Genomic DNA, 24,038 nt, shown 5'->3' on the forward strand with positions numbered 1-24,038 from the left:
GTACACAGCACTGTTGAGTCATCACTTTGGAACAGCAAGGTCCCAGTTCCGACAAGGTTTACACAACAGCTACTCCAGAAGTTTACTGGGCACTCTAAAGTCTGCAGTGCATCAAGGTCACACCTGACACAACTCACTGAGCACACCTACAGCTGCAATTGTTCAAGGACCTCCTTCCTGTGGCAGGTCTCCACAGAGGGAGGGAGGGCCTCACTGCAAGCAGCGTCGACAGATGGGATTCTGTGTGGAAAAGGAAGGATGTGTTGACGCCTACACTCCATCATGCCCGTTGTCCGTGGTAGCCAATCTCGGTCAGTGACCAACCCTGTCCTGTCCACACTGCCCCTCCTGCTCCAACCACAAATATCTTGGTACACATGCTGCAGCTAAGTCCAAGTGACATTAGAAGTATTCATGTCTCTCCACTCTATCTCAGAAATAATAATGCAAGCCCCTCAAAAAGGCAGCTGTCCCAGGTGGGAGCTATGGTTTCTCTTCAAGAATTGGCTTGTCAGAACGACAGGGCTCCCTGAAAGGAACCCAGAGTACTAAGATTAGTGAGTTCCCCTGGCTGCCAGTTAAATTAGCACAGCACTAACATGTTGGAATTCTGGGAGAGGGGCCTCAGGACCCCACAGGATAGCAACTCAAGATGAAGTAGCTTTCAACTAGGGTATACAACCTCAAGGGTCAAAAGGAGCACAGATGCTGGAAACCCATTTGAGAACATTTGCCCTTTAATTTTCATTCAAAATCGGTCTCTTTAAATATTTTAGTTACAAGTTCTGAATGGTGAAGATGTAGTAGCAGATGCTGCAGGCACTCAATACTGGTCTCTCCCCCTTCCCCGAGCTTGTCCTGGATGACAAGAAAAGGACATTTATCACTAATGGCTCCATGTCAATTGTCAGCAGCCTCAGGCCTCAGTGCAGCTGGATACAAGGCCTAGGAGCTTTCATACCGAGTTACTTGCATTTTACCATGCTTCAAGAAATTCCAATGATTGTGCCTGTCCCCAAAGGGTAGTACCTTAGAGATGACAAGATCCATTTCATCACTATGTACTAACTCCTGAGGCTGGTTCCCACCACAGTCCATCCTGCTCTTTATGTGTCCTGCAAGAGGCACCAAGACCTCACTCCCCACAGGCCACACCCAGGATGGGAGAGGAGAGAACAGCCACTTCCCATCACGTGCTGGGACCATCTCCAATTTCAGAGCTCTTGCTAACCTGATCTGGTCAGAGCCAGTCCCCTTACCAGGCTCTGTCCCACTGCCATGATGTGCTAAAACCTGCTCTAAGTGAGAACAATTCCTAGAACCCTGGCAAGGGTTGGTATGACCACAGTTATGATTTTGCGAAAAGGAATCTTCCCAGTGAGCCTGAGGGCAAGCCAGGGTTCTACTCCCATCTGTGATTATAATAGCAACCTCAGGGGACATTGCACCATCCTGCCTGCTCCTGAGTCCCCGGCCTGTGCTTCCTGGAAGAGGTAGAGAGGCACCGTGAAGCCACTGACAGCTCACAACGCTGGTGCTTTTAAGGAGCCAAGCAGGGCCTCTTCCAATACCTCCCACAGGTGGCCTCGTGTGAGAGTGTGCACAACTGGGACAGAGGCTTTGAGCCTGGGAGGCAAAGCACCCCCTGGGCATCTCTGGAGAACACTTTCCAAAGATAGACATTCAATCACATGGTCCCTGGTGGTACCCCTGTAGTATACTATTATGGGGAGAAGCAAAATTGTCTTTGCAGAGGGCTGGAAGAAAGGCAGGAATATTAATGAGCATCCATTAAGGCTCTCACTCTCTCTCTTTCTCAGGCCCAAGGTATCGAAGGCAAGAGAGTGACACACAGAGAGAAAGAGCCTAGAAGGAACACTAAGACCTGGGAAGGCTGGTTACATAGTCCCTGGCTTCCTTGCTTGAGGCCAACAGTATGTGCCTGCCTGCCATCAGGCTAACCTGGGGCTGTGAGGGGACAGGGAGAAGACTGGTTTTCAGTTCCTGCATGATCAATAGGTAGGGGGTGTGGCTTCCTCCTAAAGGTCTAGGAGGAGGACTCTTGGATCTTCTACTGCTGCCTTGATTTTTCGGAGGAAAGTCACAGCCTCTCTGCCATCAATCAGCCGGTGGTCATAGGTCAGGGCTACATACATCATAGGTCGCACTTCCACCTGTAAAGAGGAGAGGGCAATAGGTTTGTATCCAACAGGCCAGAGAAAGCTCTGTTAAGGGAGAGCCCACACCAGAGTTTCTAGATTCCAGTACTGCCTCTGGTTAACTTGGGCTTATTCTGAAGATCAAGCTTATGTTTAGAGCAAAGCTCTGGGACTCAGAAGCAAAGTTTAAAGAAGGAAACAGGTTCCTCAAACTGCTTTAATACAAATAAGCATCACTACACTCTACCCGCTAATCTGTTACCTATGGCATGGTTTTTCTTGTAGTGACTGTCTATAGGAGCTACTCTAAAGTTACAATCTTTTTGTTTGTATCGAGACAGGGTTTCTCTGTGAATCACCCCAGCTGTCCTAGAACTTAAATCTGTAAATCAGTGATTTACACTGTAAAGAGTGATTCACCTGCCTCTGCCTCCTGAGTACTGGGATTAAAGGTGTGCGCCACCACTGCTGTAATGAAGTTATAATCATTATGACTATTATTTTCCGAATCTGTGGATCCATCCAACACCAGGCCTTGGGTATGGGAGGCAAGCACCCTACTACTGAGCAACACCCTAGCCTTGAAATTACAATTTAAAGAGAAAAAAATGTATGTTGTTTGTTTTGCAATTGGTCTCATGTAGTACAGGCTGTTCTCAAACTCACTGTACAACCAAGGATGACACTACACTCTTGACTCTCTGGCCTCTACTTCCCAAATGCTATAACTATAGCATGTACTATCATTATCAAACTCAGGGCTCTGAACACACTAGACAAACACTTTACCACTGGTTTATATTTTTACTCTGAGGGGGGGAAAAAAATCAATCTTTTGAGTTCAAATTTCCTGCTATCTGCCAAGTGTAGTGGCTGGAATACACCTTTAACCCCAGCACTCAGGAGGTAGAGGCAAGCAGATCTTTCAAGTAAAGGCCAGTCTGGTGTACATGGAGAATTCCAGAATAGGGCTACACAGAGAAAATCTGTTTGAAAATCCATAAATAAAAAAATGAAACTTTTATTAAAAAAAAAAAAAAAGGGCTGGAGAGATGGCTCAGAGGTTAAGAGCACTGACTGCTCTTCCAGAGGTCTTGAGTTCAATTCCCAGCAACCACATGGTGGCTCACAACCATCTACAATTCAATCTGGTGTATATGTAATAAATAAATAAATCTTTAAAAAAAATGAATCTTATGTGTTAAGCTAGGTGTGTAGCTGTGAAGGTGGGGTTTAAATGAGTCCATCAGACCTAAGATTTCTTTCTTTCTTTTTTTTTCTGAAAGAAGACCTGAGGCTTTGGAAGTACAAAGGAGTGGGTGACCCAGAAACATTCCAAACACAGCAGTCTCAGAAATGTCTTCCTTTAAAAACAAAAAAACTAACTTACCTTCCAATGGCTACCTCAAGCTCTCTGGCCTCATTCCTTGAACTCCCAGAAAACTTAGCTCTCACACAACTCTACAGCTCACAGACTGCAGAGCATCGTGTCCCTTTCCCAGGCCGAGGAGCGTCCCACTCCATCCACCCGCCCCCGGTGGCACTCTGACAATGAGGCATGTCGACAAGTCCCAGAGGACTGGGCAAAGCCTCCTTAGCTCAGTGGCTCTCAGGCTAACATGTCACAACTGTCTGGAGATGGGAGTTCAGGTCTAAAAAGAAATTGTTTTTAATTGGCTTTTAAAAAACTAATGTGTATGAGCACTCTGCCTACAGGCATCCATATGCTCCGTGTGCATGCCGGCCCCTGAGGACACAAGCGGGTGCCTGATCCCTCAGAACTGGAATTACTGATGGCTGTGAGCCACTAGGTAGATGGTGAAAGCTGAACCCAGGTCCCCTGCCAAGAGCAGCAAATGCTCTTAACTGCTGACTCATCTCTCCAGCCTGGTGCTTGCTTTTTCAATAAGCTCCCAGATGACGCTGATATTCATAGATCACAATTAGAAACAGTGTCTTAGCTATCATTTAGTAATTAAGAAATGGAACTTAAGCCTGAAATGACTGAGTGCTTTACAATAAGGATTTGGTTAGAATTCTAATAGCCACTTAGCAATTAAAATCACAAAAATAATAGTTCCTACCTTGCCTCCCACAGCCACAGGCCTGTCAAAGATGCCATGCATGCCCAGAATGGCAGACTGAGGGGGGTTGATAATGGGTGTTCCAAAAAGTGACCCAAAAACTCCTCCATTGCTAATGGTGAAAGTACCACCGTCCATATCTTCAATGGCAAGTTCATTCTTTCGGGCCTAAAAACAAATTTCATAATTGAAACATTAATCAAACCAGATTTCTTCACACAAAAAAGTAAATCTAGACAACTCTTATCTGAGATCAGTAGTGCAAACTGGCAAACAAGACAGGTATTCAGCTAAGGTGACTGTAAAAGCATGCCTCTACAATCAACATTTCTTTGAAGCAGACTGACTGCTGAGGTTCTGGCATTTGAGTATGTAAGGCTCTGGCAGACACCTTCCCTTGGCTCACATGGCCAGCTACTGCTTTTCTAGGTGGCTATGTGTCCTTAGAGAACAGGAAGACTCCAGATGCCTGGGCAATGACAACTTCTGCAGGCTGTGGTCCCTCAACTGCCCAGCAGCTCATCCACATTTTCTGTCTACTGTACCTTCTCTCCTAGTTCACTGATGGTCCGCTCAATATCTGCATAATTCATCGTTTCCACATTCCTGATGACAGGAACCACAAGACCCTGGAGAGAAAAGTTGTGTTCAGTTGCAAAATAACAGTACTCATTATAGTTACAATCACCTTGATTTAATCCACAGATCTGTCTCCCTAACCAACACCCTAAACTCACTGGAATTAAAAAAAGGACTTACATGAAGGCAAAGGAATGCAGCATGAATGAGTTTTTTAAATTAATTTTACTAATGACCCCTTCCACATGATCTACTTTTTAATATAAATAAGTGATATCTGTGGTAGTTTGAATGAGAACGGCCCCCATGGGATCATATATTAGAATACTTGGTTTGAAGCCAAGCAGTGGTGGCGCATGCCTTTAATCCCAGCACTCGGGAGGCAGAGGCAGGCGGATCTCTGTGAATTCGAGGCCAGGCTGGACCGATAGCCTCCAAAACAATACAGAGAAACCCTGTCTCGTAAAAACCAAAAAAAAAAAAAAAAAAAAAAAAAGAATACTTGGTTTGAATAGTTGGGGTGAAGTTGGTGGAACTGTTTAGGAAGGCTGGGAGGTGTGGCCTTATTAGAGGAGGTGTGTCACTGTAGGCAGACTTTGTTAAAAAAAAAAAAAAGCCATGTCATTCCCAGTTAGCTAGCTTGCTTTCTGTCTGCTCCGTGATTATGCCCTGACATCATGGCAATGGACCCTTACACAAGAAATGAAGCCCACACAAGACACTCTTCTGTAAATTGCCTTGGTCATGGGTCATATCACAGCAATACAAAAATAACTAAGATAGGATCTAAGCAAGCTTTCCCAACCCTTGCCCCAACATACCCTTGGGGTAGCAACTGCAACACTGATGTCAATATAATCTCTGTACACCACTTCTTTGGTTGCATCATCAATCACTATGAAAGAGAAAGCATATGTTACATACAACCCTCTTGGCCAAGACTAATGAGTTAACAGACTGAAAATTCTCAATGGCCAATGCAGTATGGATTAACTAATCAACAAGAGAATAACTACATCACAAGCAACTGACATTCTCCGTGATCCCATAGCAATTTATGACAGTGTTTCCCAAACTCTGAATGAATCAGCATGTAGGAATATCTGTTTTTTTTCACAGCTCATTGAAGGGTCATACAGTAAATGCTAATTAACTTGTCTACAAAAGCCTTCCCTGAGCAGAGTGACTAGTTATTGGGTGCTCTGTAAAAGGCACAGAGGTGGAGGGTGCTGCCCAGTGGGCTTCCTCAGCAAGGTAAGGGAAGCCTCTCTCTAGAGATCCGGAAATGGGGGGCCTGGCTTCTAAACATGCCACCCAGAAATAACAAGCCAACTGCTGAAAATTATACCAAAGACTCTACACTGTATTGTTAGAATGCATGTCGATGAATGAGACAGCCTCCTAGAGCACAGCACTCAATGGGGGAGAGAATAGGGATTTTATGCTGAGGACCACAACATGTTACTCTCCCTTCCTATCTCCCAAGGCCTCAATAGGAAAGAACTGTGAGCTAGATCAACACTTCAATGATGAGAATAAAAAGGAAAGAAAACAGTACCAAGCCCAAGCCTTCCCAATGAAGTCCCCTGATAAAAGGTCAACTTGGAGCCTATGCCAAATGTCAAAGTCAAATCCCAGGTAAAGGGCCCAGGGTAGTGGTGAGGAGCAGTCAGAATTTGGGATTCCCCAAGATAACAGACAGCCTGGGAAGCTGGGCTGTCCCAGACTACCTATGGCCAGAGAGACTGCCAAGCTACACAGTAGGGGAAACCTTTCTGCCTACTTGGTGGGGAGATAGTAATCATGACAGTATTTGGGGAAGGTGAATGGAAAAATTCACTTAGGGAAGGTGGTCATGTTTCTACAATTGTGAAAGCAGCAGCCTTCGTGACCCCTAACTGTGACAGCAGGTCTGTATTCATATACTCAGCTCCAAAGACCTCTGGCACACTGATCTTAAGAAACTCACCTGCATTTACAACAGGCTGCTCCTGTAAGGCGAAGGCGGAGGCCTTCACAAACGCTGACATGAAGCCTAGTTTGAGGTTATGTTTCTTCAGGAAAGCATCTTTGTGCCGAGCTCTCATCTCTTGGATGTTACTGTAAATACATGATATAAAGAAACTGCCATTGAAGGTGTGTGTGTGTGTGTGTGTGTGTGTGTGTGTGTGTGTGTACATGTGGACATCACCATAGGCTGGCAAGTGTTTTACTCTTGAGCTATGCCCCCTGTCTTTTTAAAGTTTCAAGACTGAAATCTTGAGGGCTATCCTTAAACGTGCAGTTCTCCTGATTCAATCCCAAAAGGAGAGGCTAAGCCCTGTTTTGGACTTTTGTCCAAAACTGAATGAGCTTTTCCCCAGGTTACACCAAAGTTCAAGCTTTGAAACATTCACCAGCAGTCAATGTAATAAACTGACTGAGAAGAAATCAGTGACAACCTATCTTCAAGATATTTCAGGAACCGATAATATCAACAAAAGAGCACACTGAATACCAACATCCTTTCCCTGAAAGAAAAAGTATTTCTGGCTATACTAAAATCATGAATTGTTCACATTGGAAACAAATTAAGTTTAATTAAAAAAAAAACCAACAATATTCCTTTTGTTAGAATTATATTAAAACAAAAACCCAAAACCAAAGCTGATTACTTTGTGATACTTCTTCTACCTAATTAACGGAAAACAAAACAAAAACCAAACTACCCATGAAGAATGGGCTCTGTGCAAACACAAGCAACTCTAGCCATATACGAAGGGTAAACCGGTGTTCTTTCAGGCAGTGCAAAGCCAGCAGAGTCACCATTTCCTGAGTTAGCAGTTCTATCTACTAACCCATGAAACGGTTACTAATGCCCATCACATGAGAGGGCTGGGCTGGGCATCAAGAAACAAAGACAAGACACAGAGCCCGCTCCTCAGATTAGCTTTGCCGACTGTGGTTTCCTTGGTATTTAGAAAGTGGTTCCCTGAGGGCTGTGGCCTGTCTGTCAGAGTCAGTAGCAGGGCTTGTCTCTGAGAAGATTTTGCAACTTAAACATCCTTTGGTCTATCAAGCAGGGTTTTTTGTTGTTTCCTTTTTTCTACACAAGCACGGCACAGTGAGAAACATCTCTCCTATCATTTTCCCAAAGGAACTTCTATGATTATAGGAATGACATTCTGTGATGGAAATTGAATTTAACTCTATCTCAGGCCCAAATGCTCCCGTTCTCTCTTTCCCCCTATAATGGTTTAATTCAACATTATCGGGAAAGATAAGACGTGGTACAGCTTTAACTGCCCACTTCAGACCTTTTGTTTGAAAAAAAGGGGAAAATTTCATAGGGGGCTGATTGGGTTTAAATGTTTCTTTTCCTGGGTCTAACCTCATTTAGTGCTAGGATTACCACCCTAAAGACATTACTGGTTCCCAAGATGCAGGGCTGCAAAAGCGGGAAAGCGGTGTGGTCAGTGTCTCCTGCTCTCAGACCTGCCTGAATGCCATTGTCTGGTCATTAAGGAGCTTCTATTTCAGAGCTCTGCCCTTGGAGGCAGAGCTGGGACAACGGAGGAAGGAGCAAGTCTCAGAAAGGTCTCCTCTCAGTTAGCTGATAGGCACAAGACCCAAAGGGCACTCGATCTAAACCACATTACTGGCCGCAGTGAGGCCTCAAGCGACTGCTAAGTGACACTAGATTAGCTACTGAAAGGAGATCTAACTATTGAACTTACTTGCAATCAAGGATGTTGGACCAACTGCTCCTTTTAGGTACATAAATATTTACATGCTTGTCTTAAGAAACTGGGTAAAATTTCAAAGTCCAATTTAATTTGCGTACAATTTGCCTCTAATGCAGGAAACATAAGCTGCAGCCTTGGTGATTCATTAGTGAAAGTCTGTCCCCTAAACCATGGATGGAACAGAAAATGACATTCAGTATCCAGAGAGCTTCCCATTATAACAATGACATCTAGTGAAATTAACCAGACCCCACACATTGCCAATAAACCAAGGAAACAAATTCCCTCACGGAAAAGTAGATGAGAGACTTAATACTCAAGGAGAAAGAGATAGATGCCCTAGAGATTTGATGACGTATCTTTTGATTTAATGAATTCTTACCTTGGCATTCAAAACCTAGTGAAATATGGATCTAACCTTCATATATATACTTATATTTCATGGCAGAAATAATTTTTTTCAATTTCTTTCATCACAGAAGATAGTTTATTCAAGAGTTCCCTCAAACAAATGAATTACTCTGGTTTTGAATTACAGATGGAAGACCAATATGAAAACATAGTTTCCATTTAGTGAGAGCTGAAATCAGTGCAGACATTCCTAACAACCAAACTTCTGTCCCATGAATACTTTCCAGGTTTTTTTTGTTATTGTTTTGGTTTTTTGTGGTTAGAAATGAACTTTCTTGACTGTGTCATGTTCCAAACTATTAAACCTATCTGCAATGACTTTATTTACAACACTATTTAGCATTTTGGTTTTTTGTTTGTTTTATTTTTATTGAGACAGGGTCTCATATAGTCCAGGTTGGTTTTAGACTCTACGTAGCTGAGGATAACCTTGAACTGTCTCCACTTGTCAAGTATCAGAATTACAGAAGTATGTACCACTATCCTTGGCTTAAATGCTTGTCTTTTTTATTTATCTGCTTATTTTAGTTTTTTGAGACAGGGTTTCTCTGTAGCTTTGGAGGCTGTCCTGGAACTAGCTCTGCAGACCAGGCTGGTCTTTTGAACTCACAGAGATCCGCCTGCCTCTGCCTCCCGAGTGCCAATATTACAGGAATGTGCCACCACCGCCCGGCTATGCTTGTCATTCTTGACAGCCCATTCAAACTCCTTCCTCCCGGAGACTTTCCTTGGCCCTACCTTTGCTACCTTTACCCTTACCAAGAGCAAACCACTCCCTTCTCCACTGCATACACTTTTATCTTTTTGATGCTTTTTTCCTAGATTGTACTTAAGTGTTCACCAAAATGAAACAGTAAGCCTCAGAGAGCTTTTATACTCATCTGAATAGCGCCCTGAACATCACACTTTAATATTCTGTGTGATATATGATAAACTCTATATGTCATATGATAAACACTTAAAATGCTTGTTAAATAAAACTATTTTGTCTTCTTCACAAAGCTGATACTTGCACACATAAAAATTTTGAACAAATTTTGTTCTGAATAAACAAAACAAGTCAACAATTAGCTTATTACAGGAATGGGTACAGTGAACTGAGATTTAAATTTTAGAAATCAACTGATTTTTGGGTTGGGGAAGATACCTCAGTTCCCAGGAAAGCATGAGAAGTCCGAACTCCAAAACCCACATAAAAACAAACCAACCAACCTGAGTGTGGCGGCGCACACTTGCAATCTCAGAGCCGGGAAGATGGAGACATGCAGATCCCTGTGGCTCACTGGCTAGCAGCTTAGCCTAGCTAACAAACTCTAGCAAGCAGAGACCCTGCCTCGATAAATAAGACCCCCAAGAACAACTGAAGCTCATCTTTGGCTTTTATATGCACACCCAAATCGTGCTCATAAGTACAATCTCAACTTAGTTCCAACTCCAGGATCAAAACTGGGAAGAATGAGAGGTGGTCAATCTCTGGCCCTGCCTGTTGGATTCTGAGTTGCTTGGGAACAAACACAAGCAACAATCCCTGCTAGAAAGAAGCAGAGTGTGGTGTCCTAGTTCTGGCATGCTGTGAAGGGTTTTCCATTCCAAGGAGTAGTAGGTTTGGAAGTGGGTCATTACAACAGCAGGGCATGATGGCACCATTAGCATCATTCTCAACTACAAAGAAAGTTCAAGCCTAGCCTCGAAACATGAGTACCTGTCTCGAAAACCAAAGGAACAACAAAAACAGATTGGGCATGATGGCACACACCTTTAATCCCAATACTTGGGAGGCATAGGCAGACAAATCTCTTGTGTGTTCAAGGCCAACCTGATCTACTTAGTGAGTTCTAGACCACACAGGGCTACATAGTGTGACTTCCCTCAAAAACAAAACAGGTCTGGAGCAGTTCTGAACATGTACTGCTCTTCCACGGAGACCCAGGGTTAGTTCCCAGCACTCATGTCAAAGGGCTGCCAACCACCTGTAATTCCATTTCTAAGGGATTTAATGCTGTTTTCTTCGCATGAGTGCACACACACACACACACACACACACACACACACACACACCTAAATTGAAAAAATGATTATTTTAGGCTCAATTATCAGAAATCATAATAGCTCATGCATGAAAGCTCAAAAGGCAAAGCTTTTTACGTTGCAGAGGAAGCAGGGGGTCATGAACAGTGAAACAGCTCTTGCTGGTCAAGTTAGCTCTGGGCAGCAGTTGGTACATTCAAGTATTCTACAAGAAACACAGACATGGGGAATAGAAGAACTAGAGATCCCACCTCATGTCAACCTCATTAAAAGTAGTCAGCATTGCGCATGTATTCTGGGCTTCCTTCAGACGCTGGGCAATGCGCTGCCGCATCCTGTTCATTTTCTCCTGAAAGGAAAGAAGAACAAGTGCTGACAATCTGACTGCAGTCCCCCGGCTGTAACAGAACTCAGCCTGCAGAGATGGGAGGGAAGCACCACACTTTGGGGTCTTGTTTTGAAATAGGGTCTCACTATATAGCCCTGGCTAGCCGGCAACTATCTATGGAGACTAGGGAGGCTAGAGACCCTCTGCCTCCGCCTCTCAAGTACCATGCTAGGCCTCACCATTACTGTTTAAGATACAGGCTTCTCTTCTCCTGAATAGTCTCAGATCAAGAACATATAATCAGAGACCAAAGTATTCACTCAGATGTGCCTGAAACTTGACCAAGAACAGAGGCTCAGGAAATAGTGTGATTTAAAAACCAAAACCAATTTACAAAAGGAAGACTGTGGTGTAGACCCAGCCAGCTTGAGAGTCATTAAAGAAAGGGCAACTTCTGTTGATAAAGACTTGCGTGAGAATAGTTACTTGGGGAACAGAAACTCAAAAAAACAACAAACTTTTGAGGCTATGGTATTTTTAGGAAGTATTCTCAGGCAAAGAACCCACACTTTGACCATACTTCCTTGAGGTTTTTATGTCTGCTCTGACAGCTAGCTTACTGTTACAATGCAATAATCTGGCCTCTGCTAGCCCCCCAGCTACAGCAAAGTATCCCGGAAGTTTAGAACAGAGCTCTAAGAAGTCTACCTCTGTGAAGTACATTCACTGTGGAAAGGAAAGGATGTGCTACGAAGCTACTGTTCTCCACAAATATTTCACTCTTCTGTAGAATTTCAGATAGCACAAATATAGCAGAAAACGCACTGGACAGCATTAGAAGACACTATCCTTTAGCCATACCATCTGACAGTTCCAAGACTACGAAAAGGAACTTTCTACACCCTCAAGGCCAGGGAAGGAGGTCAGTCTCCATAGCAACACTCTGGTGCTTTGCTAAGATTCTTCAGAGGCTTACCCGATGTTCTGAACGCACACCTTTAGCAGCTCCTGGCTCAGCCAGTGGAGGGGCAGCAGTGGGTTTTATTGCAGAAACTGAAAATGAAGAGAGGGCACAGCTACCTCAGACATGGAAAGCAACACCATCACACGACATTACTCCACTCTCAAGACAAGAGTGTTATCAGCATCATTCCAAGCTCAAGATGAACAATCTGCCCATAGGGATCACGAGACTGATGTCATATGGCTAGAATAGAAAGCTGGGAGTTCTTAGAAATCTCAAGGGCTTTCTACAATGCAGCCAACCTGGCGTGTTCAGAGCCACAGATGGCCTCAGACTGTACCTGTGAGGGAAGATGGTATTAGAAGAGGTGCCCTCTTCTACAGTAACAGAGACTATGAGGATTAATCTTGACAGTCAATCTCAGGAGACAAAATCCTGGGTTGTCTATCAGGGTGTTTCCAGAGAAGTTGAAGTTCTCACTTCAAAGTAGGAAGAAGACTCATTCTGAATGTGGGTAGCACTATAACATGGGCTGGGGGCTGGGAGAGATATTTTTCTTTAAGGAAGAAAGTCGGTAAGTGATTGGAGCCCTGGCGTTAATCTTCCTTACTTTTGGCTGCAAAGGCTATGTGACCATCTGTCTGCATCACACTGACACCAGACCTTCCCCGACATGACAACCCAAATCAAGCCCTTTCAAGTTGCCTTTCGTGACACCATTAGCTAGCACGGGGTCTTACCTGGTTTGCTAGAAGGAAGTTGTGAGGGTGAGGGCACTGGTGGCATCTGAGTGGGTACAGCTGCTACAGGGGGAGGAGGGACTGCTGGTGCTTCCGGCTCTGCCTTTGGGGCTGCGGCAGGAGCTTCCTCTGGTTTGGCCTTAGCAGGAGCAGCTGGATTAAAACAAACAGTTACCATTGTCTGGAAGGGAAAGCAACTAAACTGAGAAACTAAGGGGGATTTAGAGACAAAGATCTATTTCCAATCATTGAAACAAATGTCTCCTAGGCACTTGCTACAGGCAAAGAACCTAGACATACACACTAACCTAAGCCTCTACTCTATTCTAGGGACTCCCTAAATGTCCTACAGGCTCAACTCAGTTGCCTTCCTGACTTCACAAATATTACTATCTACCGACTTTCAAATTCTGTAAATATTTTCAAAGCACCTACTAAGCTCAAGGAAATGAAACTTTTAAGACAGTGGTTCTCAACCTTCCTAGTGTTGTGACCCCATAATACAGTTCCTCATGGTGTGACGACCCAACCACAAAATTATTTTTGCTGCTACTTCATAAACCTAATTTTGCTGCTTTTATGAATCGTAATGTAAATAGCTGATATGCAAATGGTTTGGGGGATTCCTGTGAAACGGTCACACAAATGCCCCTCGCCCCACCCAAAAGGGTTACAACCCACAGTTTGAGAACTACATTAAAGCAAAAACAGCCTAGGCAACAGAAAATGTTAAAATGGATACATAAATATATCCATACTATACTTCTAATTATAGTAATGCTGATATATTCATCTATTTTAACATAATATGCAGAAGGAATACTCTTAGCCATTAAAAATAAAAAAATTAAAGACTTAGTGCTTTTTTTTCAAGACAGGGTTTCTGTGTATCAGCCTTAGTTGTCCTGGAACTCACTCTGTAGACCAGGCTGGCCTTGACCTCACAGAGATCCTCCTGCCTCTGCCTCCTGAGTACTGGGACTAAAAGTTGTACACTACCATCAGACCTAAAGACTTACTTTTAACTTTGTGGATGTGTGGATGTGCATGAGGGTATGTGCATGTAAGTGTAGATGCCCAGAGAGGAACCCATGAAGCTGCAGTTTCAGACAACTGTGAGTTGCTATGTAGATACTGGGAAATGAACTTGGGTCCCCTGCACGAGCAATGTGATGTGTACTCTGAACTACTGAGCCATCTCTCCAGCCTCTGAACTCTTTAATCTTAATTGAGTACTTGATAAGAATTTTATTTTGGGGCCTGGAAATATGGCTCAGGAGTTCACAGTACATACTGCTCTTGAGGAGGACCTGAATTGAGTTCCTAGCAGGCATTCGCGACAGGTCACAACTGCCTGTAACTCTAGCTTCAAGGGATCCAACAGCTATTCCTGGACTCTAAGGGTATATGAACTTACACATACACGTTCATCTCTCTCTCTCTCTCTCTCTCTCTCTCACACACACACACCACACAAGATTAAACAGTTCAAAGCATTATATCCAAGATGACTCTTAATAGGAAGCAATGAGATGCTCTAGTAATAAATCTACAACTTTAATATGGGCATTATATCCAGTTTTAAAGTTAAATTAGGATTTTATTTTAAAAGTAAAAAATGAATGATAAAGCTGGGTTTGGTGGCACATGTCTTTTTTTTTTTTTTTTTTTTTTTTTTTTGGTTTTTCGAGACAGGGTTTCTCTGTAGCTTTGGAGGCTGTCCTGGAACTAGCTCTTGTAGACCAGGCTGGCTCGAACTCACAGAGATCTGCTTGCCTCTGCCTCCCAAGTGCTGGGATTAAAGGCGTGCGCCACCAATGCCCGGCGGTGTGGCACATGTCTTAAAGTCCAAAAATTTAGGAGGCAGAGACAGGCAGATCTCTATGAAACTGAGGACACTGTGATCTATATATTGAGTTGTAGGCTAGTCAGGGCTGCAGAGGAAGACCTTGCTACCCCATCCACCGACCCACGATGGAGTTCCGATTGGAGAGATAGCTCAGTGAGTTAAGCACTTGCTCTGTTAGCATGAGGACCTGAGGATCTGAGTTCAATTCCCCAGAACCAACACAAAGCTGGATGTAGTGGGCACGTCTACAATCCCCATCCTCCCACGACAGGATGGGAGGTGGAGACAGGATAAACCTTGGAAACTCTTATGCCAGCTAGCCTGGCCTACAAACAGAACAACTAAGACTGGACAGCAAGGACAAACACCCAAGAATTGTCCTCTGGCCCCAATCACACATACACACACAGAGCCAGATAGTTTAAAAAAAAAAATCAGAGGAAAAGATGAACTTCAACCAACAGACTCCTTCTTCCTAGCTACTTTAGATTTTTTTCCCTCACTTTGAACTTGATCTTGGCCTAACCAACCTCAATGGTCCAATCCATCCTCTTTCTGTTTGACTATTTTAACAGTTAAATGCTACAACTACGAAAATCTTTATTTAAAAGTCAGAAAAGCAGATTTTCTAATGTACAATACTGATCACAAGGTCCAGTACAGATATATACACATCTTTCTTTAGCATTTCTTTGAAAGAGAAATGTCAGTCTTTCCTAAGATGTTAGATATGAGAGGAAACTACAATGAAGGCAGCGAGATGACTCAGTGAGTGAAGACACTTGCTACCAAAGCTGACAACCCAAGCTCCATTCCTGGATCCACATGGAAGAGAAAACACACTCTCAAGGTATCCCTTGACCTCCACACACATGCCTTTGCACATACCCCCCACATGCCTTTGCACATACCCCCCACATGCCTTTGCACATACCCCCACATGCCTTTGCACATCCCCCCCCCACATGCCTTTGTACATACCCCCCCCCCCACACACACACACACAGGCAGAGGCAGGGGCAGATCTCAGTTCAAAGCAAGGTCAGCCAAGGCTACACAGAGAAACCTCATCTCAAACAAAAAATAAACAAAAGGTAATTTAAGAAAAATATGGGGGGCGTTGATGGCACACACCTTTAATCCCAGCACTCGAGAGGTAGAGGCAGGTAGATCTGAGTTTGAAGCCAGCCTGTTCTACAGAGCAAGCTCCAGGAAATCCAAATACTGTCTTGAAAAACCAGATAGATAGATAGATAGATAGATAGATAGATAGATAGATAGATAGATAGAAAGAAAGAAAGAATAAAAGAAAAAAGACAAATACGCACATGAGCTAGCTTGTTGAAGCCCATTCCCTAGGGTGGGATGCCATGCTCAGCCTTAATGCATGGGAGAGGGGCTTGGTCCTGCCCCAACTTAATGTGCCAGATTGTGTTGACTCCTCATGGAGCCCTTGCCCATTAGGAGTGGCAGGGAGTGAGCTGGAGGGAGGGTGGGGGTGGAAAGGAAGGGTGGGAGGGAGAACTTCGGTTGAAACATAAAATAAAATTTTTAAAAATTTAAAAAAAAAAGAAAAATACACTGACTTGTCTACAACAGACACCATAAAATAACAATTATTTTTTTGTTTTTTTGAGACAGGGTTTCTCTGTTTAACAGCCCTAACTGTCCTGGAATTCACTTTGTAAACTAGGCTGGCCTCGAACACACACACAGGTCCGCCTGCCTCTGCCTCCCAAGTGCTGGGGTTAAACAGTGGCTCTCAGGTCTGACTATACATCAGAATCACTTGAGGGAACACTAAAAAATAGTACCAATCTAGCTTTATATCAAGGTAATATATCAGCAATCTCTGGAGCGCTAAGGCTTTCTCATTTGTGGGTTTTGTTTTTTGTTTTTTTGAGACAGGGTAGCTTTGTGTAGCTTTGTACACCAGGCTGGCCTTGAACTCAGAGATCTGCCTGCCTCTGTTTCCTGAGTGCTGAGATTAAAAGTGTGCATCACAACTGTCCCACTCATTTGTATTCTTTAAAGCTTGGTGTAATTCAGGTCACTGTGGAAAAAAAATCACTATCTTTAAACTCTTCACCTCTGTTCTTTAAGGAAAGATCCAACCTGAGAAATATGGAAAGAACAGAGAATTATGGGCTATCTTTTTGTTTTGTTTTGGTTTTTTGAGACAGGGTTTCTCTGTATTGTTTTGGAGGCTATCCTGGAACCGCTCAGTACACCAGGCTGGCCTCGAACTCACAGAGATCCGACTGCCTCTTGCTCCCCAGTGCTGGGATTAAAGGCGTGCGACACCAAAGCCCAGCACAACTTGGAAATTACATTTCACCATATAGCACCAGGATTTCTCTTATCTCTCAACTAAGTGTAATCAGAACGCCAGTGTGAGGCATCATGAAGTTGCTACCATAGTACATTCAGCCCCACCCCAGGGAAAACACTGGAGACCTTCACCACCAGGAGAACTTCTTTACCACCAGTTTTCCTGAGTGTGAAAAGAGGAGTTCCTCCTTCAACTTTGCCCCCATCAGGTACCAAAAGAGCTTCAATGATGCCATTTGCTGGTGATGGAACCTGCACAGAAGTCTGGAAAAGAAAGAGATGGAGACAGAGCCTACATTTGTATCAGCATTAATCAACTGTGCAGTCACAACAGGATGAGTCGTAAGAGTTGCAACATGCTACATCTGGATCTGGATGTTACATCTCCTCTGCACCATTCTGAAACACCTAAGGCTACATTTTCAGAGTCAGAGAATGACAAATCATTGTTACTGTGAAGAGTCACTCTTCTGTATTTTCTTATAAACATCAAAACAAACTTTAATGTTTCCAAGTGATACAAGGAAAAAATACTGAAAGTAGCTCACAGCCACAAAAAAAAAACCAGCTATCTGATTAAAGTTACTAATATACATAGTATATACAGAATAATCAAAAGTAAGCTTCAATAACTCCTTTTCCCCCCATGATTCCCTTAAGAACGTTTACCTTTCCTTAGACTACCATGAAAACGTCACTGATTTAGGATAAGCCCACCTTGTCAGTTTCAATCTCACAAACCACTTCATCTTCTGCAACTGCATCTCCCACAGCTGAAAGACAATCAAAGGACACCTCCTCTTAACCAGGAGCCTCTGCGCCGGAAGACCACTCTCCTATACTACTGAAGTAGGTATGTAGAAAGAAAAGGAGGGCTCACAGGCCCCATGGCTAAGGTTCAGGTCAGAGAGACCTTAGGAAGCTTTCAACGCACATGAGAAGAAATGAAACCTTACCTTTCTCCCACCTGACGTCTCCCTCTGTAACTGACTCTGCAAATGCTGGGGTTTGGACTGTAATCACATCATTCTCTAGGGAAAAAAAAAAAAAACAGGAAAATCACAAGTCCTTCATTTTGTCTTTTTAATGGTTTTCTTTAATAAGCTCAGTTGTTACTGAAAGAGAAAGTTCATTCACAAGAAATCAGGTACTTACTGCACACAGCTGTGGTTTGGAAGAAGCGAACACTGAAGACACTACTGTTAATGCTACAAAAGAAACACAAATGTAAACTCATTTAGAATGTGAACCACTAACATCTCCATCTAGTCCAGGTACCACGGATCACCTCTTTGAGCTGGTGAATCTTGACCAGATTCTCATGCTGGGTAACTTGTCAAAGCACATGTCAGGCCAGACTTGGAGAGATTCTGACTAAGCAGGTAGGACCCCAAAGCCTAATGACCTAGGTGCCAGAAATACTGCCCTGTTGTGTAATGAAATGTCACTTCTCGAGAGCGAGACACACTGGTTCTATTAAGTAAAAAGAAAAAAGGGTCGGGAGGCAGAGGCAGGTGGATCTCAGAATAACTTTATAAGGTACATATGTAGGTAGCATTAAGAGGAACAATACAAAAATGTAAAGTACAGAACACAGAATGCTGTGTATAAAGTTTGTACACATACATAAGCCCTGTCTCAAAAAAAAAACCAAAAAATTTCAGAAGTTTTATACTTCAAATAGCACGTTAATGATGAAAGCCACACCTATTGTGATGCATATTAATAAAGTTATCCTGCCAACTCTTCATTCACCCTGTAAACAAGGCAGCTCCGCAGTTCTTGAATAGGTTACTAGAAAGCAGCCTCTCAGCAACCTAAAAATACTTGGAATGCAAAGTAACTCAAAAAGCATTCAAGTACAAGTTAATCTGGACCACACGTGGATGGCCCTCCTCCAAACTCTCCATTATGCAATAAGAGCATTCCTAGCAAATCAGTCAGAAGTCCTAGGGCTTAACTGGTGTTTTGCATTTATTGATTTTTAAAATGAGTAACTATGTTACCAAGAGAATGCTTTTCAATTTCTACAACAAAGGTGACTTCCAACCCCTCAACTGCACTTGTATCCAACTAGAATATTCAGTTCCCTTTGATACCCATTCTCATTTAATTAAAAAAAAAAAAAGACAGTTCCAAGTTCATCCTTATTACATTTAACTAGCCAAGAAGGTCCAGGATACTCTTGGCCCAACACCTGACCACTGAACTGATGACAAAGGTAGATTATAATAAAAATGACTGCCAGGCGGTGGTGGTGCACGCCTTTAATTCTGGCAGAAGCAGGTGGATCTCTGTGAGTTCGAGACCAATCTGGTCTACAGAGCTAGTTCCAGAATAGCCTCCAAAGCCACAGAGAAACCCTGTCTCGAAAAACCAAAAAAAAAAAAAAAAAAAAAAAAGGAATGAAAAAGAAAAAGGACTGTGACTGTAAAGGTTGAGACCTTAATTATAGGACTGGAGATCTGTGAAGACATCCAACGTTTAAATTTAGAATCTGTGTCTAAGTAAATCAACCGTGGCCACACATCTATATTACCCAGTGATACTTACACCATCTTCCTGCTGTCAGGGTAACCTGGTCCCTGACATAAGGAGACCCCTGCAAGAAACAAAACAATCCTTAATCGACAGCTCTTACTGTACACAGTATATCAAACGGAACTACGCATCCCATAGAGTGGACCAACTTCAGGCAATGACAATCCCTTTCATATGGAATCATGTTTCTCAAATGTTCCACCTGCCTTATTAGCAGAGAATAGGCATGGGAGACTAAGAGTGGTATGCTTCTGGAGAGGAAAGAGAACTGATAAGACACCCTAAAAGTTGTATAATCTACCTGCCTTTATGTTTTCATAATAGAATGTCTCTATTCCCCAAGTGATCAAATACAATTGAAACTTGAAAATGAGACCCCACCATGACTAACCCTGTGACTTTGCAGGACCTAACATGAGATGGGGCGCTGGTGTGGATTTTAGTGGATTAGGCTGGGTTTGCTGACTGAACCCTCGCTTTTAGGCCTAGGATCTTCAGCTTGGCTGTGACTGAGCAAAGTACTTCTCTCCTTCCCCATACGTCTTCCACCCCAGTCACTCTAACAAAAGATGAGTCTTGAGCTCTAGTTCAAAAAGTGACTTCTCCTTTTCTGAACAGTGGCCAAAGACCCAAGGGTGCTTTCCTTGACACTCTGGGTTTCCACTGTGTCTGCGAAGATTCCCTGCCCTGTCTATAACTGCCTGCCCACAATGTCCACTGCTGAACATGTCTGCTTTCCTGGACCCTAATTCAAAAGGCAGCTGCCAGATCCACAGCTTACCTACCTGCTGTTTTTCTCTCAAATTCTAACAAAATGATCAGAGAGAGAGAGATATCAAGGGAGGAAGGGAGGAGTCTCTATCCACCAAACCAACTGTCTTTATCATAAATTCATTTCCCTGGTATCTACTAACCACAACTGCTTCTTCTGAATATATTATTTCTTATATTTTCTTTATTGTTGTTTGTGTCTATCAACAACCCTTTCTCACTATGGACTGAGAGACAGCTGATCCTCATGCACACTCCCTCACAAACATTCCCAGAGTCAGGTCAGTCAGTCACCTCTGCATTCATCAGCCAATGACGACAGTGCACACATCTGAAGCAGAGCTAGAACAGATGTTCAGAAACTAGAGTCCAATACAATACATTTTGACAGTGCTTTAGGCTTATAAAAAAGTTTCATACAATGGCCTCTTCATTTTCCACTCACAGCAACACCCTGAAGCCGAATGGCCACCTGCCATTATTTTATATACAGCTAGGCTGGTGACTAGCCTAACAAGAAAGTCTGAGTCAAGATGTCAACCCCTCAGTGCAAGGTTTTTTCTTTTCCTGACAGCTTAAAAAGTGCAGAAAGTACTGTGCCGCCTTTCAGCATTCCCAGCTGAAAAGAAAGGTCATACTGAGAATGCACTATGAACTGTGCTAGACGCCTTATGTCCTCCTGACATGGGCATGAAGTCCAAGTGCTTTACACTCCACCTAGACTGCTCTGTATTTCCAGCTTACCATGTCTATACCTGCTCAAATCTCTTCCTGCTTGGAAACCTTTGCACAAGCAATTCCCCACCTGGACTATTACTTCCCTAGCTAACCCATGCATTCTTAAGTCTCATCCTAGATGCCACTTCTCAGGGGACCTTCACCAACACCCCCTCTACTAACTTCCCAAGCTGGGCTTTACCATGCCACCCTCATGTCACCCCCTGTACTTCTCAGTAACCACATGGTATTTTGTCCTAACGTGAACATAAATGTGTACCTGCTCTGTCTATCCAGCGAGCTCCTGAGATTCTCAAGATAGAGGCCATCTGTGTCCCTGTCACCTAACATAGCAGCTGGCATAGGAAGCACTCTAATCTATAACATGGCTGGGCACAGCTCAGTGCGGTGAGAGTTTGCCCAGCATGCACAAAGCCTTGGGTTTGATCCCCAGCATGTCATAAACTCCGGCGTGGTGGAGCAATCCTATGATCCCAGCACTCAGGAAAGAGGCAGGAAGATCAAAAGTTAACGTCATCCTTGGACTACTTATCTAGTTTGAGTTGAGCCCGGGCTACATCAGATCCTGACAGACAGACAGACAGACAGACAGACAGACAGACAGACAGACTCTGTTGAGTACACAAGTAAATAACACTCATTCAGTAAAGCAGTTTGGGCTAAGGAAGGAGTTGGAGGTGGGGGTTGATTTAGCCAATAGTTTTGGCTGAGTGACCTTGACCTAGAGATCTACCCCTTGTCTTGGAATAAGCTTTTTAAAAATACAGATACTAAATCTCATTTGGTTATGAATAGCCCCAAACTGCAAAGAAAGCATTCAGAACAATGTTTGGCACAAGAAAGCCTACAGTAAAATAGACTTTTTCAACAAATGTTTTGTCCGAGCCAGATGTGGAAGCACAAGCCTGTGATCCCAGCTCAGAGGCAGAGGCCATGAGGAAGTTCAAGGCCAGTCTGGTGTACATGGTAGCTCTACGCCAGCCAGTGCCAGACAGCAAGAACTTGTCTCAAAAACAAAACAACAAAAACAGAAAATAATTAAATGCTTGCCTGGCATATGATTAAAAGTAAGCTACATAGAATTGCTAATAACTTTCCTCTCCCTCTACAAAAATAACAAAACCAACTACAACAAAAACCCACACACAACTATGAGAATGAAAATCAAAACTTCTGGGGCTAGAGAGATGGCTTAGAGGTTAAGAACCTGTACTGCCCTGGCAGAGAACTCAGGTTCGGTTCCCAGTACCCACCATCAGGCATTTCACAACCACCTGTAACTCCAATTACTAGGGATCAGACATCTCTTGGGGCCTCCTTGGGCACTTAAGGACAAGCCAACACACACACACACACACACACACACACACACACACACACACACACACACACACACACACACACACACACACACACACACACACACACACACACACACACACACGAAATTTAAGCGGGCGAGGATCTAAGTTTCCAAGGGCCTCTATACCATCATTTATCTTAGGATACTGTTTCCTTTGACTAAAGTCTTCTGGCAAGTCACTTTGTTTCCAATTTCAAAATACCACACCTGTTTCCTTCTTCACGAGTTCATACATGCTCTCCCTTTCTCTCTCTCCTGCTATCCCTTTCCCTCCTGCTGGCATCTCACTAGCTCAGTGGCATCCTCCAAAGTCACAGCTTTAATGTCACCTACTTAGAAGAAATCTGTTTCACCCACTCTCACATGAGAGAGTGGGCACTTACACAATTTGATCACTTCGTTAGCAATCTACACTTTGCCTTTCTAACTTCAGACTTTCGCTCCAGGACGACAAGACTTTAATCGCTGTATCTCTAATGAGTGCCTGACAGTGTGAATCCAATAACCAAGGGCCGCTGGTGGAGCTCAGTGGTAAAGTGTTTGCCTCTCATGCCCTAGGTTCCATCCCCAGCACCACAAAAAGCAGAACAAAACCTCGTAAGTGTGTTCCGGGTGAACAAATGACAGCCGTTATACTTAAGGAGTATTTGCTCCGCATCTATCTGAATCCACTGCCTTTAAATAGCATAAGAAGAAACACCACATTCCCTGACACGCTGCTCTGCCCACGAGAAGAGCATTTTAGGTGACCACAAGGGCAGAACTTACCAGGCAGGGAACGTCTCCCTAGAGGGCAGTTCCCCTGTTGAGAAAGAAGACATTATCGACGTCACCCAAAATGAAAAGAGGGAAAGAAACATGTTTTTAAAGTGCACGTTTAACGTGCTGCTGACAGGTGAATCTCGTAACTGCGAGGGAAAATGCAAACCACCTATTCGGCCAAACTGTTTCAGCGTCCCACGAGACGGACACGCGCCGGACTGGAGGGAGACAGGCCGCGGAAGCCGTTTGGGGGCCGTGCCTCTCCTCTCCTCTCCACTCTGAGTCAATGTCGCGGCGGGCGCGGCTTCCAGCCCCGGAGCAAAGGGTCCGGGACAGCTGCCCGGGCGACCCGGGGTCTGCAGGACTCGGCACTCGCGGCTGGGCGGCTCCGAGGGCGTCGGCTGCCTCTGCGTCCCGGTGCCCTTGGTGCCCGGCCTGGCCAGCGCACAGCGCCCCTGCCCTTCAGCCCGCCCGTCCGCCCACAGCCAGCTTCCGCCCCCGCCGGAGCCCCGGCCCGGCCAGACAGTACCTTCTGGAAGGCTGAAAGCGAGCGGCTGAACGCCCGGGACACGCAGCGAGACCGGGACAGCATCGCGGAGGAAGCGGGATGGAGGGCGGGCGGACACCGGATATAGGGCCCGGCAACAACCGGAAGTGAGGCAGGC

The 24,038-nt window shown here is 44.1% G+C and overlaps 1 protein-coding gene across 1 annotated transcript; it reads right to left on the reverse strand.

Annotated features, from left to right (window-relative positions):
• Nucleotides 1–719: 719 nt before the first annotated feature.
• On the reverse strand, nucleotides 720–24,038 carry Dlst (dihydrolipoamide S-succinyltransferase). Its single transcript, XM_005086376.4, has 15 exons — nucleotides 23,903–24,038; nucleotides 23,380–23,413; nucleotides 19,752–19,800; nucleotides 18,354–18,406; nucleotides 18,155–18,229; nucleotides 17,916–17,971; nucleotides 17,351–17,462; nucleotides 13,019–13,171; nucleotides 12,291–12,367; nucleotides 11,238–11,335; nucleotides 6,792–6,922; nucleotides 5,644–5,717; nucleotides 4,789–4,872; nucleotides 4,244–4,411; nucleotides 720–2,174 (listed from the first exon to the last, which is right to left on the reverse strand). The coding sequence occupies exons 1-15, from the start codon at nucleotides 23,963–23,965 to the stop codon at nucleotides 2,040–2,042; spliced, it is 1,362 nt and encodes a 453-aa protein (XP_005086433.1). The 5' UTR covers nucleotides 23,966–24,038; the 3' UTR covers nucleotides 720–2,039.

Source organism: Mesocricetus auratus, unplaced genomic scaffold (assembly GCF_017639785.1).
Source record: "Mesocricetus auratus isolate SY011 unplaced genomic scaffold, BCM_Maur_2.0 Super-Scaffold_15014, whole genome shotgun sequence".
Lineage (NCBI taxonomy): Eukaryota > Metazoa > Chordata > Mammalia > Rodentia > Cricetidae > Mesocricetus > Mesocricetus auratus.

Bases quoted from the DNA above. Each gene is read 5' to 3' on its own strand.
- Dlst (XM_005086376.4), bottom strand. From the start codon at position 23,965: ATGCTGTCCCGGTCTCGCTGCGTGTCCCGGGCGTTCAGCCGCTCGCTT. The intron at 18,230-18,353 runs GTAAGTACCTGA...TTTTTTCCCTAG, and splicing joins CCAAACCACAGCTGTGTGCA to AGAATGATGTGATTACAGTC. The intron at 12,368-13,018 runs GTAAGACCCCGT...CTTCATTTTCAG, and splicing joins ACTTCCTTCTAGCAAACCAG to TTTCTGCAATAAAACCCACT.